The 20,642-nt window shown below is 38.6% G+C and overlaps 1 protein-coding gene across 3 annotated transcripts in view; it reads right to left on the bottom strand.

Moving 5' to 3' along the window:
• The window catches only part of col4a6 (collagen, type IV, alpha 6), a 174,881-nt gene that overhangs the window by 73,373 nt on the left and 80,866 nt on the right, over positions 1-20,642 (bottom strand). For all 3 annotated transcript variants that reach the window (XM_074623113.1, XM_074623114.1, XM_074623115.1), the window contains exon 4: positions 10,431-10,508. In XM_074623113.1, coding sequence (XP_074479214.1) covers positions 10,431-10,508 — 78 coding nt within the window. The remainder of the gene's footprint in view (positions 1-10,430; positions 10,509-20,642) is intronic.

Here is a 20,642-nt window from a genome sequence, read left to right as displayed (position 1 = left end):
GAAGTAAGAAGCTAACGTTAGGCTATAAACGAACTACGCCACGGTCGCATGAGCGCGAGTATACACTACGAGGCAGACGAGGCGGCGGGATGACGTTTAGTAGTCTCATTTAGCCACTTGTTAGCAACCGCCTTTGTGAAGACACGTAAAAGCTTCAACATCCACTAGTGGGATATTTACTGACGTATTTTATTATATCGTTTAGAAGAAAGCGTTAAAATCTCTTCAGCTCGTGTTAACCACGGACCTTATTTCAATCAAAAAACCCATTGACGTCCAGAGGGAGGGAACAGGAAGCGCTAAAATGCTAACTCATTTCAGGGTTTTAGGGTTTCAGCTCTCTATAGCTTCCCCTTCTCCTTCCATATTTCTTTATTGGGATTAAGGTTAAAGGCCTTTTTTTTATCATCTCCCTCATCTGTACTGTTTGCACCTTCTCTCCTGTACTTTTGGTCAATCCGTCTCATCCTTCTCTTCTTCTTCTTCTTGTCTGGTTTGACATAAAAGAGAGATACTGCTAACCTCTCTCTCTCTCTCTCTCTCTCTCTTTCTCTCTCTCTCTTTCTTCCTCTCTAGCTGCTTCAGGATTAAAGGAATTCAGAGATGCAGTCTTTCATCGAGAGGCCCCAGCAGAGGGGTTCCATCCCTCGTTTCCTTATTTTCCCATCCCACCGAGACACACATCCACTATCACTTTACCCTCATCGTGTTTTAAAAGGGGCGGCTGCTGTACTCTCTCTTTTCCTCTCTATTCATCCTTTATACCTGCCTCGTCTTTGTTGTCTGGGTTTCTGTGCGTCTCTCTCTCTCACACTGCTAATGATTTCATGTCAACACTATGGTTTGCTGCAGCAGATTAACACCAGTTAATCACAGTGTCTCTTCCATTATTACACTTGATTGACAAATTGATGAATTGTTGTTTAGTCCTTCATCAATCAGCAAAGTCAATTGTTTTCTATTTCTAGCCTTTCAAATGAGAGGATTTGCTGCTTTGCTCTGTTTTATATCATTGAAAAGCAAATATCTTCAGATTTGACTATTGGTCTGACAAAATCTGAGTTTCGGCGTCTTGGCCGTCGCCATCTTGTTTTTTTTGCAACCAGAAGTGACACAAGAGGGTGGAGCTAAGTTCCATTACGGGGAAATACTCTGGAACCACTGTGCGTTGTCTTGTTGTCACGTTTTTTGCACAGCTCGTAACGTCACGTAATGACCGCGATGACGCAAAAGACAGAAGCCTTCGCTTTCCGCTGCAAAAAGAATGAATGCTCGAGCTATTAGCCGTCCGTTTTTTAAAGGGTTTAACACAACGTTATTTAGAAATGTGCACCATGTGATCACACTATAAAATGAAACTAGCAGCAGAAACACTCTGATTGGATGAGGAACTTCACCCCCCGGCGTGACACAGAAAATGTTAAGCTGACCTGCTGGCAGCTCGACAGAATGAGGAAGTCTGACTGACACATGGACGGAGCTCTGGTGAAATTAAATAAAGCACATACTTCCTGACTCCTTCGCAACTTGAAATGCGTGTTGACCTAACCGCTGCTTGAACACACACACAAGCCATCCTGTCATCCCTAACACTGCCCTTTGACCCCCGGGGGGGTTCGCCCAATGGGAGTGGATGTTATTGGACCTAATGGATCCAAGATGACACAGAGGAAAGTCACACACACATGTGAACACAAGCTTTTAAACACTGAAGCCCTTCGGCTGCTAATAATGAAAACCGACTAAAAGCAACACACAGCGTCTGGATTGTGTCTTTGCTGTGTTTGTGTTGGGGTCGGACGTTATATCTCAGGCAGTAGCAATGGAGTTAAGAGCTACGGATGCTAAGATCCATCTGATACAATGACTAAAACTAGCTTTATCAGTTGACAAGATATATGTTTGTTCCTCCCTTTATTATAATATCTTGGATTTATATAGCGCCTTTCATGAAACCCAAGGACGCTTACCAGATGTTTGTTTTATTAGGGAACATCTTCAGGTCATAATTTTATGTCTGGGCATGTCAGTCCTCCTCCTCCTCCTCCTCCTCCTCCTCCTCCTCCTGTTCCTCTATAAGTAATAATAATGTCCCAGGGTGTGTGTGTAATGACCTCCAGAGTTATTGGCGCAGTTGTTGGCAGGAATAACACTGGAAATATGAAGGTTTTGGTTTGTTTGCAAAGGTTCAAGGCTTTTATTTTCTGTGACAATCTGCATATTAAATTAATCTGACTGCCTCTAATACGAGTGATGCTATCTAATACATAAATAAATATAATGTCATAGGTTCGTTGCACGAGGTGAGCTCAAAGATGACTGGTGGAAGAAACACACTTACATTTACTCTTGGTAATGCAGTCGAGTTTTCTACAAGTTTCACTTAAATTTATATATTTTAAATAATTAGTATCAAAAACGTGAATAAAAATTCACATATTTTATTTGCGTTTTGAAGCATCGCATTAGAAAAGCTGTATGGAAACGGTAAAATTTGATAAAATTTCCTCAATTGGACTTTTTTTTAACGTTCGCTTGACTTATTTTTTCCTTTGTTGAAAAACAGCTGATGCGCTAAATGGGAGATGGAAACGCTTCAAGGCCTTTACACACCGGGGGCGTTTTTTTGTGCGATTAATTTGAACGCCAGTATGTTTTTTCAAACTGTTGTTTTTGTCAAGAGTACTTTCACACAGATTGTGAATATTACACAGCCAAAAAAGCAACGTACTTACAGATTCTTCTGAGCTTTCGCACCGCGAATAAAGGCATCGACCAATCAACTCAACGGGTTGAGCTGCGCCTATATTTATAAAACAACAACTCAGAGGCTCCGTAGTCTGAACCAAGGCGGCAAACCTCATTCAGATCCACTCCTTCCGCTCTTACCTTTCACAATAAAAGCCCTAGACATATTTGCAGGCAAGTATTTCACACTTTTGTGTCTTTTATTCATAAAACCCCCGGTGTCTGAAGGCCTTTAGCCAAATAAATTCTGACCTAGCGAACATTTAGCTCACATGACTGATCAGCTGTTTCCACCGTTCCAGCTCAGCTTAGCTATCCGGCTGCTGGCCCAGCTACATATTGAACCGATATGATATGAGAGGGGTATGGATCTTATCATCCAAATCTTGGTAAGAAAGTAACTAAGTGTATTTCCCAAAATGTGAAATTATTCCTTTGACTTTTTTTAATTTAATTTTATTTTTTTTTCTAACTTTTCTTTAATCATCACAATCTAGTTTGACAGCTCCTTTTACTCCCTTTTGTATGGGGAAGTTTATATCCAACATTTTTCTTTTTGAGTATGAATTGACGCACATTATAAATGAGTTTTACTTCTTCTTGAGTAAAATATCTGCACATGAGCAGTAATTGTACTTGCATAGCACATGCTGTACTCTTTCTGTGGCAGTGATTGATTTCTGTAAGAGATAACCTTTTGATAAACCTCATCATTCGTTCTTGTTAACGACTGACGGGCGTTCAGCAACAGAGCATCACCCGAATCATACGTGACAACATTTACGTCAGTCAATCCTCAGCTGTGTCTGATTCACCCCATTATACCTGTGTTATGTTTTCTCTAAATGATGCCAACGTTTCTTGCCGGCACAGTTCCTGCATTATATGACAAACATGATTTAGCCTCATTGACTTTGACGATGAGTGTGTTGATGACAGGAGAATATTTAGATCACTAAAGGAATGTGTCCTCAAGAAGCACTGCTGAAGTCAATTTAAGGGAACAAAGCTGCAATTGTCTATCAAGGAAGTGATACCATTTTTATACTTAAAACCTCAGACAGACCTTTGATTAAGAATGGTTATTCTATATTTTTATCATTTTACTCACTTATTTTCTTGTCTTTAAGTTGTAAAATTGTGTAATATTTATTTTTATTATTAATCATCTGTTTTATTGTATTTAATTTGGATAATTTTATTATATTCTATTGTTATTTTATTAATCACTTATTTTATTGTATTTAATTTGTATAATTGTAATATATTTTATTCTTATTTTATTAATCACATATTTTAAAGTATTTAATTTGTATATGTTTTTTATATTTAATTGTTATTTTATTAATCACCTATTGTATTGTATTTAATTTGTATAATTGTATTACATCTTACTGTTATTTTATTAATCACATATTGTAAAGAATTTAATTTGTATAATTGTATTATATTTTATTGTTATTTTATTAATCACCTATTGTATTGTATTTAATTTGGATAATTTTATTATACTTTATTGTTAATTTATTAATCACCTATTTTAATGTATTTAATTTATATGATTTTATTCTATTTTATTTGTATTTTATTAATCCCCTCTTGTATTATATTTAATGTGTATAATTGTATTATATTTTATTGTTATTTTATTAATCACATCTTTTATTGTATTTCATTTGCATAATTTAATATATATATATATATTTTTTTATTAATCTAGTGTTTACTTCACACTTTTACAACTATTACTGTTTTTATAGCTTTTAATTGAATTTTATTACATTTTTATAATTTTTTTGTCTTGCATGCATTGGTCTCAAATGATTGCTTTTGTCTTTTTTGTTGTTTTCACAGTTCACACTTGTTTTTTCTTATGTTTGGCTTGTCACTGATTGACTGATTTAGGATACTAAGAACTCAGAACCATCAGACAAGAGAGACATGCGTCTGTGTTTTGCACAAACATTGATTTAAACTACTTTCCATCAGTGAACTTCAGGGCTGTTAACAGCTATGATCGAGAACACACTTCGCCTCACCGACCTGTAAGCACAAAAGTAAAACTGAAAAGAGACAAATAAGCACCTTACCGCTTAAACGTCTCAGTTAAAGAAGGTAATACAGCGGCGGTGGCGGCTGTGTCATTTAGGCCTATAGCAGAGGGCCTGTATTGTACGGGGGGGTAGGTGGTATTACCTGAGCTATATCATTTACACACAAGTACCTGGGTGTAATGTGGCGGTCGTCGCTATGTTATTTACCCAAACTGGCGTACGGTAGCAGGCAGTAAGTGTAGGCTTCTGTGTCAGACAGTAATTGTTGTTTGGATACAGGCTGAAAGAGACCGAGCTACAGCGTGAAGCTTACAGTTAGTCTACTTTTTAGCCAGATGTGAACACACACAGGTCTCACCTGGGGTTTCTTTTTTCTACAAATGATTTACATATACTCCTTTTGTCATTTTATTAATAGTAGTCTATATGGTTATTTTCATTTGTTTTAGCATGAGCATGAAACTATAGAAGCGTCTGTATGAAGTCGGCACTTCCTGTTACATGCAGGTGCCAATAAAAGCGCAACAGTTTCCATAATAAAAGACCAACTTTCAGCTAACTATGACTGTGTTAAAGGACATCATTTCCACTTTTAGCATCTATTTTTGAGGAATACAGGCTGTAAAAAAAAAAGGTTAAATGATTTTTGCCCCCCAGGAGGTCGCAGCATGTTCTCCAGCCCTGAATAGTGCCTCCACCAATCAGAGGATCAGTCAGTATGGCAGGCTGTATGTAGCCTGGAATGTAAAGAAACGGGGGGAATATAACTGAAACTATTTAAGCAGAGGGGACCAAAACAGGAGTGGAAATATGGTGTAGGATGAAACTGTTAATATAGTAAGTTTATCTGGGTCTCCTTTCATTATTACACTTTTTAGCACTCAGCAGCAACATTAAGCTTTGTGAGCAGCTACGACTGCTACGAGGGCTTTTTTTTTTGCCCTGGGTTTCATTTCTCAGGCCACACAGAGGTCGACCTAACCTTCTGATCGACTGTGGAACACAATAAATATTGATATACACCTCCAACTGATCTCCCCTTATTGAAATAATCTTTAATATTTTGGATTTACAGGTGATTTTATGGTTCTAATTAAAAGCCACTAAAATCAAAGCTAAGACAGTAAAAGTCTACGGAAGCCCTGAGAGACAAGTGAGAGAAAAAAAAAAAAATCCGGTGATCCGCTTTCTATGCCTGATCTAAATTGTTTTCTGTCCTGTGTTTATGAGTTATGAACAGATGAAAAAACGGTTTTGCTAGAATAATCTTTCTATTTATTTTTATTTTTTTCATCCATGAAACAGGTGAAAAAAAAAGTTTCTAAATAAGGTTTTATTCCATATATAAAGGTGGAAAAAAAAAGTTTTGACAGGTAATTCTTTTTGTTAGGGTCATTTTTTTGTGTTTGTTGTTGTAATACTAAATCAAGCCACAATAGGCAGAAGTGCACCAAAACCCCATATTCTCAATAGGACTGAAAGCATTCATGTTTTCCCTAACGGCAGATTAGCGCTGATTAAAATGCACTGATAACCAAAAGAAAGACATGACAGTGAAGTTACATAAGTTGCTAACACACACTTGTGCTTAGAGTGCATGGAGAAATTAAAACTCACCTGGAAGAAAACATGATTTTTTTTTTTCTCACTTCCCTTTCAGGGCTTCCGTAAAGGACACCAAAATATTTTTGGTGACTAAAACTGAAATCTTTCAGTCTTTCATATTATATTATACATTGTTTTATTTCATTTTATTTGTGGTTATGGATGTAAATACAGAATTATCTCAGTCTTAATGATCAATGAAAACATTTTCAGGTTAACTACATTAATAGTACACAAATTAAGGCCACATTTCTACTTACTTCGTTAGACTCACGGAAGGCACAAAGACTAATTTCTTGTGTTATTTGCTACATTAATGTTAGGGCTGTCAAAGTTAACGCATTAACGCAAATTTGTTTTAACGCCACTAATTTCTTCAACGAATTAACTCAACTTGCGATTTTTTAATTAACCTCTTAAAAATCCGATGGACCGCCATTGGGCCCAGCTGCTATATGATCTTGATATAATATTGTACAAGGCTCAGTTTTAAAGCTAGAGTGAAGGTAACTGGCGACTGAAACTAAAAAACCTGATGAATCCATCGGTACCAACCATGTCATACTAGCTTGTCTCAAAGGAGGTTAAATACGCTCCGAAGTTGCGCTAAATTTTGTCGAGGAAAAAACTGGCATGGCCATTTTCAATGGGGGTCCCTTGACCTCTGACCTCCAGATATGTGAATGTAAATGGGTTCTATGGGTACCCACGAGTCTCCCCTTTATAGACATGCCCACTTAATGATAATCACATGCAGTTTGGGGCAAGTCATAGTCATTGTTTTGTGTTGTTAATTGATTTCCAATAATTAATATATACATACATTTTGGCATAAAGCAGCATATTTGTCCACTCCCATGTTGATATGAGTATTAAATACTTGACAAATCTCCCTTTAAGTTACATTTTGAACAGGTAAAAAATGTGCGATTAATCACGATTAAATATGTTAATCGATTGACAGCCCTAATAAATATACATGAACGCAAATAACAAATATTCCGCCACTTCTGAAACCAAATCCTTCCCCATGAATACTGTATTACATTGACCGTACAATGCTCCAAAATTAGGGAAATTCTACATTAATGTCGCTAATGTTCCTCTAATTTATTGTACTCTTTGCAGAGCTCCTGAAACAGCATTTAAACCAGAGTGTGATGTGAAACCCGTAAATATTCTTTCTGACTATTCATAACATAAAGAGAAACCCCCTCCACTTATACATTTTCAGCCCTCACCCCGTCGACCTGATGATGCTGAAGCACTCATTAGAGTCATGTTAATGTGCAGGAATTTATATGAAGCCAGCAACTTTCCTCTTAACTGTCACTCAGAGTCGTAAATCAGACAGTAGAGCTGCTCTGTTTGTGGCTACTAAAGCGTAAACAGCAGGCAGGTGAAAGTACGTCTATATACTGATATAAGTACGTTTAAAATATGTGCATTCAGAGCCAACCACTCACAGAGATCATTGGTAGCAGATGACAGTTAATGTTGCTTTCATGGTAGCAAATCATGACAAGAAAATGAGTTCCTCGCCTAAAGACACTGTTTTGTTTTCGTTTGATTCTTCGCCTAGGAGGAATCTCAATATATAGATAAGGACTGTTGGAACATGTAGAACACAGACCGACACAGAGCTCACTTTGATATGTGTCAACTACTGACGATGTCTGTGGCTGTTGATGTGTGTATAGCCGTGCGATGGAAAGAGATAACAAATTAAAATTGGAGCCCCCGAGGTCATCGTTTCTTAACGAAGTGAAGGCAATTTACTGGTTTCCCACAAGTTAATTTCCCCAAACAACTCACCTCAACTGACATAAATCACTGCAACAAATAAATAACAAACCACGAACCTCTACTATAAATATGAGCTACATCATCTGAACAGGTAATCTGCTATGATGGATAATTAAAATATGAAGATGATGGATTTATGTAGTCTTTCTTTATGCTCATAAATTTATTTATGTTTATACAATATGCTGCAAAGTTTCAGGAGTGTTTGACCAAAGTTTGTTGAAAAAAAGTGCACTTTTGTAAAGTTTTGCTGCATGAAGCCACACTTTGAATGCACGACTTTTACTTGTAACAGAGTATTTCTACACTGTGGTACTACTACTTTTACATAAGTAAAAGATCTGAGTACTTCTTCCACAACTGCAAGGAAATGTGAATACTGCAACATAATATCACAGTGTTAACTAAAACTTTATCACTTTTATGACCAACCAGGTTGAGGATTGCCCCAATCTGATTTAAAGGGGACATATCGTGATCATTTTCAGGGTCATACATGTATTTTGTGTTTCTAATAGAACATGTTTACATGCTGTGATGTTCAAAAAACACATTATTTTCCTTATACTGTCTGCCTGAATATACCTGTATTTACCCTCTGTCTGAAACGCTTTTTAGCACATTTCAATGGAATTGCAACGGAATTGCGTTGCTAGGCAACAGTTTGGGTCCATGTTTACTTTCTGTCAGCTGATGTTATTCACATACACTGCAACAGGAAATAAACTGGGACACATTTAGAATGTTTACGTTTAAAACCGTGAAAACGGTCTTAATATTGTATATTTGTGACATCACAAATGCGGCTTGTTTCAAACGCGGAATTTCTGAATACGGGCTGTGTGTGTTTCTTCGTATATTGAGCGTTTTGATAGTTTACCAGTATTTATATAGCACTTAAACCTGCTTTATAATGTAAAAGACATGAAAATCTCACTTTTTACAATACAGGACCTTTAAAGGAACCAAATCTACACATGAACATGATTAAGTGTCTTCATATCTGAGAGAAAACGGAACATCTCTTTGTGTCTGTTTGGAAAAGGAGCTAAAATGGCGTTACTTTGTGACAAATATCAACAGTGGAGAAGCCGTAAAATGGTAGCTAATGAAGACAAAACATTTGTATCTTGCATTCAGGGTCTGAAATTAGCACCCGCCACCCGCTAAATGTGGGTAAATAGTTGGCAGTGGCGGGTGAAATCATCAGGACACCCGCCACTTTGGCAGACAGGGAAAATGCTAGTGATGGGAAAAGAGAACCGTAGTTGTCCGCTTTCTTGGCATCTCATGCCTCCGTCACTATCGTCTCCTCTTATTGGTGCTTTCTGACAGTTACTCATGCACAATGACGCGTAAGCACGCTGTATTGGGACCAGAGACACGGCAGAGAGAAAAAAAAGCGGTCAAAAGCATTGCGCTACTAAACCTGAGGGGGTGCACTATTTATATTCCCTGATAATGCGACACTGTGGGCAGCACAGTCCTGCTTGGATAAATAGTTGAGCTACCAACGTTAACGGAGGTGCCATTGAGTTATTATTATAAGACGTTCAGGCTCTTCTCAGGAAAAAGGACTAATGGGCGAAGGTAAATTACAACGTTATCATGATGTGTTCAAATGTAATCTTGTAAAATTAAGTTTTTATTAAGAAACTTGAATAAATCCAGTTGTTTGAAGATGTTTTCACAACAATATTAAATAGATATTACTGAAGGAATTATGACCTGTTTAACTTCACACCAACTTACCAAGATTTTTTTTTAATCAAAGCAAATATTTAAATAATTATAATCATTTCAATTGTGTGTTTTTATGCAAACAACCACTATAGATGACAATAACATAATAAAGTACAGTACTGTGTACAGAAACCTCCTCACCCAAAAAATAGGGCTCCCGCAGAAGCTACGGTGTATTTCGAACACTGTAATTTACCGTGTATATATCATGTTTTTTATGTAAAATATATCGAACATTTAATGACATCAGATCTAAAATGTTATTCCTTCATTTAGCGCAGAGATTTCAAGAGTGGCTGACAAAAAAAAAACGTATCTTCTGCCAGGGTGGCAGGAAGTGAAAAAAGTTCATTTCAGACCCTGCTTGTAGGTCTACTGAGTTTTCTGAATTCTGGTGTAGAAAATTGCAACTGTGCACGTGTAAATGTTGACATGCTGGAAATGGGTTTTACTGTACAAGACGACATGACTCACCCTGCTGCCTTTCTCTGGGTTGCACCTGCATCCTTCGCCACAGTCCCGGCCTGCACACGGCTCGTTGAAATCGGTACCCTGCACAAACAAGAAGAAGACAGACATTACAAACAATGCTCTGGAAATATATCAGGTGAATTCTTGTTCAAAACCAGACATTTTGGTGCTTGAATGCCACACTTCACCAACTAAAAACAACAGCAGGATGTAATGTAAGTCTTTGTTAAATCCCCTCATTAATGAAAAGAACAAATCAAACAAAAGAGACAGAAAACGAGCCCATGAGTCATGTGGACACGAGGAAAAGTTGCATCAGCGCGAAGTTGGCAGATTTACAGGGATTTAAAAAGGATTTAGGAAAGGATCTGAATCATGAGCATAATTCTTTAAAAGGCAGATCTAATTATGTATCAAACATAACATGTACTATCAGGTTCACGTGTGTGTTTCAGCCTTTATTTGTGCCTTTCTTTTCTGGGGTTTCTGACTTGGTGTGTGTCCACGGCGGTCGGTTGCCTCCAGATCTTTTCATGATTAGTAACAGAGACACGAACCAGCTTTAACTACAACCAGAGTCAAGCCGCTAACCAAAGAATAGAGCCAGTGATAGCAGCAGCAGTGGCCCCGGGGAAGCCCTTTAGGACTCCACATGACCCCTTTCATAATGTTACTGTGACCTGGGGGACGCTTGTTTTCTCAGCCAGGGCAACCAGGAGTGAGGGGCTTCATCTTCGGTGAGGAAAAAGCATTTGGTATAAATAACCGAAAAAAACAGTCTGAAAAATAACAAAAAAAGTCAGAAAAAAAGTCAGAAAAAAAGTCAGAAAAATGTCTGAAAGAAGTAAAAATAAAATTATTTTTTATGGTCCCGATCAGGTGCCGGGTGGCCTGCCGACAATTTTCTAATTCACAATGAAAATAAATTGATTAACAATTGGACTTTTTTTTTGTACTTTGAATGTAAATAAGTTGCCAGAGTGCATTAAAAAGCATCAAAATAGACTAATAGAGTAGGGCTGAGAATCACCGGAGGCCCCTCGATACAATATCATCACAATACGATATCGTCACGATACGAAATCATCACGATACGATATCATCTCGATACGACATCATCACGATACGATATCATCACGATACGATATCATCACAATACGATATCATCACAATACGATAACATCGCAATTCTGATATCATCACAATACCATATCATTGCAATACCATATAATCGCAATAACATGTCATCGCAATACCATATCGCAATACCATATCATCGCAATAGGATCATATCGATACGATATCATCACAATACCATATCATCACGATATCATCACGATACGATATCATCATAATACGATATCATCCCAATATGATATAATCACATTACGATATCATCACAATATGATATCATCATAATACGATATCATCACAATAAGATATCATCACAATACGATATCATCACAATACGATATCATCATAATACGATATCATCACAATAAGATATCATCACAATACGACATCATCACAATACGATATCATCACAATACGATATCATCACAATACGATATCATCACAATATGATATCATCACAATACGACATCATCACAATACGACATCATCACAATACGATATCATCACAATACTAATACTTTCAGATGCGTTTCTTGATTAAAAAAGTAATTTTTCAAAAAGCATCCTGCCGGCTGCACATACTAAAACCTCCTTCCATCTCTGCAGGTTTGCATCCTCACACATCCCATAATATGCACACTAAACAAACTCAGCAAACACCATTTGTAGCTCCTAAACTCCAAGTGAACTACAGATTAACCTTTCTGTGTCCAGGGTGGCATTCCTGAGATATCTACCGAACATCACGCAGTGCTTTTAGAGGTTATAAGCAGCACACACAGAGAGCTTTTATAAGCTGACGTATGAGTGGCATAAGCTCATATATATGAGCCTCTTAAAACGCCATCTATTCACTCGATGGACCACATGGTGAGCGGAGATATATGTGTATCTGTGTGTTTGTACATGTAAAATACTGTGTGTGAATCGAAACTTTAAATATAAATACATTATTAAAACAACTGTCTCATATGAGCCCACAGTTTGGGGGTCTGTTTGGGGTCAAACTCAAAGGTCATGGCTGGCATTTCAATGTGATTAGTGGATGAAAAGGGTGCTGGCGGGGCGGAGAGACGTGGAGGAGAGGGGGTGTTGACCGGGGTGTGACTGAGGTTTCAGAGGACCGGGGGTGGATGAGGAGAGAGTGCAGGGTGTATTAGTTCATATGACCACAGTCTGTAAGTGTTCACATCCACAATAATCGAGGTCAAGGACCCTCCAGGACCCCCGTAAGTAGCCGTCAGCTGGTCTAGTCTGGGTCTCGGTCTAATATAATAAGAGCCTGGGGAAGACGGGGGTGAAGACGTTTGAGAAATATTCACTTAAAGAGGGTCAATAAGATGATGATTGATAGAACAACCCTGCTCAGTGGTGATTTATTTATTATGGGGGTGGACAAATATGCTGCTTTATGCAAATGTATGTATATATTTATTATTGCAAATCAATTAACAACACAAAACAATGACAGATATTGTCCAGAAACCCTCACAGGTACTGCATTTAGCATAAAACAATATGTTCCAATCATAACATGGCAAACTGCAGCCCAACAGGCAACAACAGCTGTCAGTGTGTCAGTGTGCTGACTTGACTATGACTTGCCCCAAACTGCATGTGATTATCATAAAGTGGGCATGTCTGTAAAGGGGAGACTCGTGGGTACCCATAGAACCCATTTACATTCACTGATCTGAAGGTCAGTGGTCAAGGGACTCCTTTGAAAATGGACATGCCAGTTTTTCCTTGCCAAATTTAAAAAAACATGGGAAAACAGAAAATGGCAAAGGTAAAAGAGTGAAGGAACTACTCAAATTCTCTTACTTCTGAAGCTAAATAAACTCTTTAAAAAGCCTCTTGGATCAGTCACAAGGCTGAAAACAGGGCTGTTTTTCTGACTTTTTAGAGATACAGTACGTGGTTCTCACAGGACAGCGATGCTACAAACAGATTGATATGATGCATTGCTGTAGATTAAACTACCCAACAGTATATAAAGAAGTAAACATTACTAGCGCTGCCTCCTCTTCGTCTATTAGTCGACTAATTGCTCGTTTTGGTCTCAGTCAACTAAGATTTCTTTAGTCATTTAGTCGTTTTTAAAGGTCCCATATCATGCTCATTTTCAGGTTCATACTTGTATTTTGTGTTTCTACTAGAACATGTTTACATGCTGTAATGTTAAAAAAAACACGTTATTTTCCTCATACTGTCTGCTTGAATATACCTGTATTTACCCTCTGTCTGAAACGCTCCGTTTCAGTGCATTTCAACGGAATTGCAACAGGATTGCGTTGCCTGGCAACAGTTTGGGTCCATGTTTACTTCCTGTCAGCTGATGTTATTTACATACACTGCAACCAGGAATAAACTGGGACGCATTTGGAATGTTAACGTTTAAAACTGCGTAATGGTCTAAATATTGCATATTTGTGAAATCACAAATGGACGGAAATCCTAACGGCTTGTTTCAAACACACTATTTCTGAATACGGGCTGTGTGTATTTATCTGTGGATTGAGCGCTTCGATACTTTATAAAGTATATTTATAAAGCACTTAAACCTGTTTTATAATATAAAAGACATGAATAATCTCACTTTTTACAATATGGGACCTTTAATGTGTTTTCTTGCTGAATAACTTATTTCCAAGAAACCTATGAGCACCTCTCTGGTAAACAACAGATTCAAAGTTGCGCCTTTGTGTGATTATTTTTACTAATCTGCTGATCAAATCAACTAATCGATTAGTCATGTGTTAGTTGACTAAGAATTTCTTTGGCCCTAATAATTAGCACAACCGTAAACATCTATAGCAGTAAAAATGCAATAATCCTGAGTATTTCTTCCACCACTGCTGCCAACTATTTGGCTACTATTACAACTCCTAACATGGTGGAGAAGGAAGAGAAAAAGAGGAAAACACACAACAAGGAGAAAGCGAGCTTAGCACAAAGTAGGGAGAGTAGAGGGAGGGAGGGAGGACGAGAAGGAGGGGAAAGGTCAGTGGTGCTGGTCCTGCTTTCTTCCCTCTGATCTCCTCAACTCCTCTAATCACGATGACAGAAGGAGGGCAAGAGAGGGAGAAAGTGAGCAAGGGAAACGGTGAAATTCAGGCTAATGGAGGGAGCAAGAAAGGGAAAAAAGAGAGCGGGTAAAAGAAATGGAGGGTGAATGAAACTTTTGGCAAAGAGGCTAAAGAAGAAGATACTAAAAATAGACACAAAACGAGCAATTTGGCTCATTAACGGCACTCCAAATGAAGTCCAAAAAAGAACAACAAAGTGAATGAATTAGAAATGAGGAAAAAGAAGCAGAGAATGACAAGCTGGAAGTCTCTATATCACGTTACTCTTATTATTTTTGCTCTATTATCCTCCTTTTGTTAAAGCATGAATACCTCCTCAGGTATTATCCAATCAGAGCGGACTCCCTCAGATTGTTATTGGCCCTGTAGACGCATTGTACTGGGATATAATCCAGCCTCTACCTGATTCGCTGTGTCCACACCCAGAGTTAAAAGTGAAGGATGATATGGGCAAACAGATGCAGAGCCAGCGCCCGAGGGAGAACTCTCAACCCCTCAGAGAGGAGGAGGTGTGGAATAAAGAATCATTAGAAGTAAATAAACGCACGAGGAGCGGGACACGTGAAGATGCGTAGACGCAGGTAATGCCGTACACACAATCTATATACTTCGTCCCTAAACTTAACGCCAAGATTAACATTAGAGAACAAAGACATATGAGGACAATGAGCTGACACCTGGTTTAACAATATGAAAGACACTTGATCATCTCATCTTCTTACGCCCACTGAAACACAACCTGTGCAACACGTTCTCAATCTCAACTATACTCGCCAAATACCAACGCTTGGTCAGCGGCCCTACGCTTCAAACGATGGCGCTCGATACAAGATACATGCATACAGTGGTTTTTTTTCAAAATACACTTCCGTGTTCACAGCAAATGGACAGTTTCCGCTCGTTACATGCATACGTTATTTTTTCAAAATAAAATTCCAACGTAGGTTTACTTAGTTTTTAGGTTTACTTAGTTAGTTATTCCCCATTTTTCGCCTACGAATGTAGGCGGGTGTCAATTTCTGCTCCAGTTTTTTCAAAATAAAACAACTTTGTTAGGTTTAGGAAAAGATTAACTTGGATAGGTTTAGGCAACAAAACTACTTAATTAGGTTTAGGACTAACTCCGGAAGTGGCGTAACTTAAGTACAGAAGTTACGTGACGAATACATGAACGTTGACTTCTGGTTTCACACAGGGTACGAACAGCGGCCTCTTGGACTAAAGTCCAGAGTTTTTTTGACCTCCTCCTCATGCAGCGTTTGTTGCTCTTCATACTTCCTGGTTCCCGATTACGTGCATTACATCCAAATTGATTTTGTGGGATATATATACTAATTACCGTGAATTACTAGCTACGAGCGGTGTTTGAGAACAGCCTGAACTATGTATGACACTGTGCGTACCCCTCTGGCGCCAGTTTTGGACGTGTCAAATTCCACTCGTTACATGCATAGCATCTTTTCAAAATAAACTTCTGTGTTCACAGGAAACGTACTGTTTTCCGCTCATTACATGCATTGCGTCATTTTCAAAAGAAACTTCCATGTTCACAGGAAACATACAGTGTTTTTTCAAAATAAACTTCCAACGTAGGTTTACTTACACAACAAAAACACTTGTTTAGGTTTAGGAAAAGATCGTGGTTTGGATTTAAATAAGTATGATTGTTGCATAAAATGAGTACGCTTTTTACATAACTGGCACTAGTTAAGTATGTACGTTACGTAGCTAAACTACGGTAAAATAAGTCAACGGTGACTTTGTTTCACGCGGGACATGAAGTTTATCTCCTGGGTGAAAGTCCTGTCTTTGTTTGACTCGTCCATCCTCTGCTTTCAGCCGCCCTGTGCAGACTCTCTCGCTCTTTATACTACGTCAGTTGTTCTGAGCGTATAATGCTGGCGCAGAAGGGTTTACATTGGAGATATCTGAAAGGCCGGTGCGTCTCATACAGATGCTATAGGGTGCCTCGGTGCCGCGGTATCAGACGCATATTTCACGAGGTGGGAGTGCTGTTGTGCCTTAATTATAAAAAAAATTTAATGACATTACTGTAACTAATGTGGTACAGCCCGACATATACATGACAACGTGTGTTTTGTAATTTGGGTGATCTGACACTTTAATGCTAAGGTTAGGTCTTAAGTTAAAGGAATGTAAATCTGCTACAGGGTTAGACATGTACAGATGAGGTTACAGCACTCCAGACAAAAGCTCCACGCTCATAATTTGCATACATTCACCGTTGTAACGTGATGGAACAGGCACATTCCCGGTCGTCTGCGTGGATTCAACAGTGTATTCATTCTTTCTTCCACTCTGTCATCCCGGCATTTACACAGCTATGCGCCTTTAAGCTTTGGCTAATGTTTCCCGATCAATCTCCGCTTGTTTGCTCATACTGAGCAAACACTTTCATGTACGAGCGTCTAACCGAGACTTCTCTAAAAAGCCGTCTGCTCAAATCTCCCGCTGTTCACACACCCGAGAGTGGCAGCTCGCGGGTAGCGGCTGACGTCTGGACTTGCCTGGTTCATTCCTTCAGTATAGGGCTTGCTGATGTTATCCACATGAAGGTTGAGTCTAGGGTTACCCAGAAGTACAGCATAAACTGGCGTCTCTCGAGCTGTACGGCTGAGACAACAACAGCGTGATGTGACAGGACAGCCAGTTTGTTTGAAATAATGTGAGATAAAGCTTTGTGTGCTTTGTATGTTGTAGAATTCCTGACTTTTAACATGACGGTGGTGGTTTAAAGGTCAGGGCTGTGATATTGGAGGAGTGTGTGATCCTCAGAATACCTTTCATTACGTATTAGCAGACTGCAATGCTAGTATGTATTAAATAAATAATATATGGCATCATAAAACACAATGAAATAGTTTTGATTTGCTGTTTTAACCCACTTGTATCAATTAGGTCTTCAAAGGATTATGTCTACATTTTGGGAAATATACTTTATATACTAGTTCCAGGAACTTTTGAACCAGAGAAACAACTAAAAGTTCCCAAAGCACTGGGAAGATTAGGCAAATTAGACCAATGACAGATGAAATAACACCCGGACATACATGTATAAGCCCCTTTTCGACCACAGAAACTTACTACGTAGGAACCTTTTGAGGAACTCATTACGTTTCGACCACAGGGACCAGGGTCCAAATTAAGTCCAAATTATTTTACCCCTCCAAAAAGCCCCTGGTCTGGTTGGTAGTACTTTTTAAAAAGTACAGGAACTTTCGGGATGGGGTTTGCAGGGATGACCATAGTTGTACATACTTAGCGGAAATGCAGACAACAAAGGGCTGAAGGAACCTTTTAGTTCCTCGAAAAAGTAGTCCCAGAACTAAAATGACCAGGAACTTCTTGGTGGAAAAGCGTCACTAGAAATATTCCATAGAAGCTAAATTTAGTCCTGGTTCCTCCAGTTCTTGGTCCGTGTTCATGCTGTGAAAGTGCCCTAATGCTTTCTTTCTTTCTTCTCAAATAGTTAGATGAAAAGATCGACACTTAGTCAGGACTCGGTTAGCTTAGCTTAGCATAAAGACTGGAAGCAGGAGGAAACAGCTAGCCTGGCTCTGTCCACCTCTAAACTCACTAATTAACACGTTATATCTTGCTTGTTTAATTTGCACAATAAACTGACGTGTAAAGGTGCTGGAAGGTAGACTGAGACCCGGCTAGCTGTTTCCCCCCGCTTCCAGTCTTTATGCTATGCTAAGCTAACTGTCTACTGGCAATGGCTTCATATTTACTGTGAAGAAAATAAAAGTAAAAGAGCCAAGGTGATCTCCTCAAATTGTTTGTTTGGTTCAACCAACAGTCAAAGATATTTAGTTTACTATCTTATAAGACAAAGTAAAACAGCAAATACTGACAATTTTGGGGTTATTTTTGCTTGGTTAATAGCTCAGTTATGAAACTATTGGCAAATTAATTTACTTCTAATCAGTTAAACAACTTTTTGTATCAGCTCTGAGTATCTCTTTGTGTCACTTGTGTACGGGTGTTAAATGTGGAAACTTCTCTCTCCGGATGAAGTGATTTAATTAGAAAAAAGATAGGGAGTTAGCGTGAGCAGTGACATCCCTAGAAGGTTAAAAAAACAACAATCTACTTCAAGAATAAACCAATAGTTTCATTAAAGAGCGAACTCTGGGAACGCCTTGAATCCTAAAATTGACCCTTCACGCTTTCCATACTAAGTGATGTACAGGAATTTGTTTAATCCACCGCTTGTCAATCCGCATGTCATCACATGCTATCAACCAACTGGAGTGCAGAGTTTTCTCCAACACCTGCCAGTCAAAATGACATTGCACAATACAAACCAATGAATGCGCTGCTTACTCAAAGGAGGAGCCGCTGTCGGTTTTTAACAACAAAAACATGACTGAGATCACCGCTGAGTGACGGTGAAGGTTGGGGAAAAAATGGATTTGGAAATGAGCCTCTTTACATTTCACCTGAACCTGAACTTGAACCTGACGTTGAGGAATGACTTCAAGGGAGAAAACACACGAGGAATGGGAGGTTGTGACTGCTTATGCAAATAAAGAAAGGCAAAGGGGCAAAGAAAGAAAATGTGGAGATAAGACGAAGAAGTATTTTTCTTTATCTTCCCTGTTTTGTCTTCACTTTGTTTCCTTTCTTTTCTTTTCCTTTCCTCCCTCTCTCTTATTCCTCCCCTCCCCGTCCCTCCTCTTCCTCTCTGGTCTCTGGTCCATCTGTGACCCTGACATCCACCACAGGAGACTACCCAGCTGTGTTTGGGCCTCCAGCGTTCCTCGTTTACTTCTGTTTACTCCACGCCGTGTGTGTGTAAGCAGTATGGACTGTACAAGTACGCACGACGTGCACGCTTTGTGTACTTGTACACAAGCTCATCTCTGTAATGTGTTCCCCCCCTGGACTGTGCAGGCCACCCAGCTGGAGTCAGGGTCATCTATAACTTGGCCAGACAGCGGAAATTTGTGGCGCTAGAACCGACCCAAACAGGACGTGGCACATAGCGGGCTGACACGGCCGACGGCTGCAGATGTTAATAAAGTAAACCGACGTTGTTGACTCTACAGGCAGAATGCATATACATCAGGAGAGGGACTTCACTTTTATGTCCACTTTTTGAAACTACAAAAACAGTACAAGACTTAAAACTCAATAAAAAAATAAGTTTTTGTGACGTAAGAATTAAAAGAGCAGAATTTAAGTGCACGTAAATGCTCAAACTTGAATTTTCCAATGTTTTTATTCATCCTTAAAGGAATAGACCAGAATGTTTTTTCTTAAAATCATGTATACTTTTTAAACTTTTTGCAAATCATGTTGCTGTGTTTCAGCTTTTTGAATGTGTTTTTCTCATCTGCCATTGGCCTCCATTCACTTTTGGGTGCTTTCAAAATCAATTAGCAGATTTTTGGGAATTAATCCATCACGTTTATCATAAAATCTACATTTATTTTTGTCAAAATGACAGTTACAAGGTTATGCAGAGCAGACAAATCATTCCGTATACAAATGTACAGTATTACCCTGCAAATAATAATGAAAATTAGCGCAAAATTAATGCAGAATTTATGGATGGAACACAACAAGTTTCCAGCGTCTCAACATTTGCAAATATTTAGCAGAAATCAACGTATCCTCATGTGCTTTGTATGATATCTTACAAAAAGTTATTTCTAATTTTCATGTGGTTTCCTACGAATGTCCAGCAACACGTGTCAATTTCCGCTCATTACATGCATACGGTCTTTTCAAAATAAACTTCCGTCTTCACAGGAAACAACTTGGTTAGGTTTAGGCAACAAAACTACTTGGTTAGGTTTAGGCAACAAAACCACTTGGTTAGGTTTAGGCAACAAAACCACTTGGTTAGGTTTAGGAAAAGATGGTGGTTTGGGTTGAAATAACTCCAGAAGTGGCGTAAATTAAATACGGAAGTTAGGTGAAAAATAAATCAACGTTGACTTCTGGTTTCACACGGGACACG

Source organism: Sebastes fasciatus, chromosome 22 (genome assembly GCF_043250625.1).
Source record: "Sebastes fasciatus isolate fSebFas1 chromosome 22, fSebFas1.pri, whole genome shotgun sequence".
NCBI lineage: Eukaryota > Metazoa > Chordata > Actinopteri > Perciformes > Sebastidae > Sebastes > Sebastes fasciatus.
The sequence above is the reverse complement of the archived record's forward strand: the minus strand, read 5'-3'. Positions and strand labels throughout refer to the sequence as shown.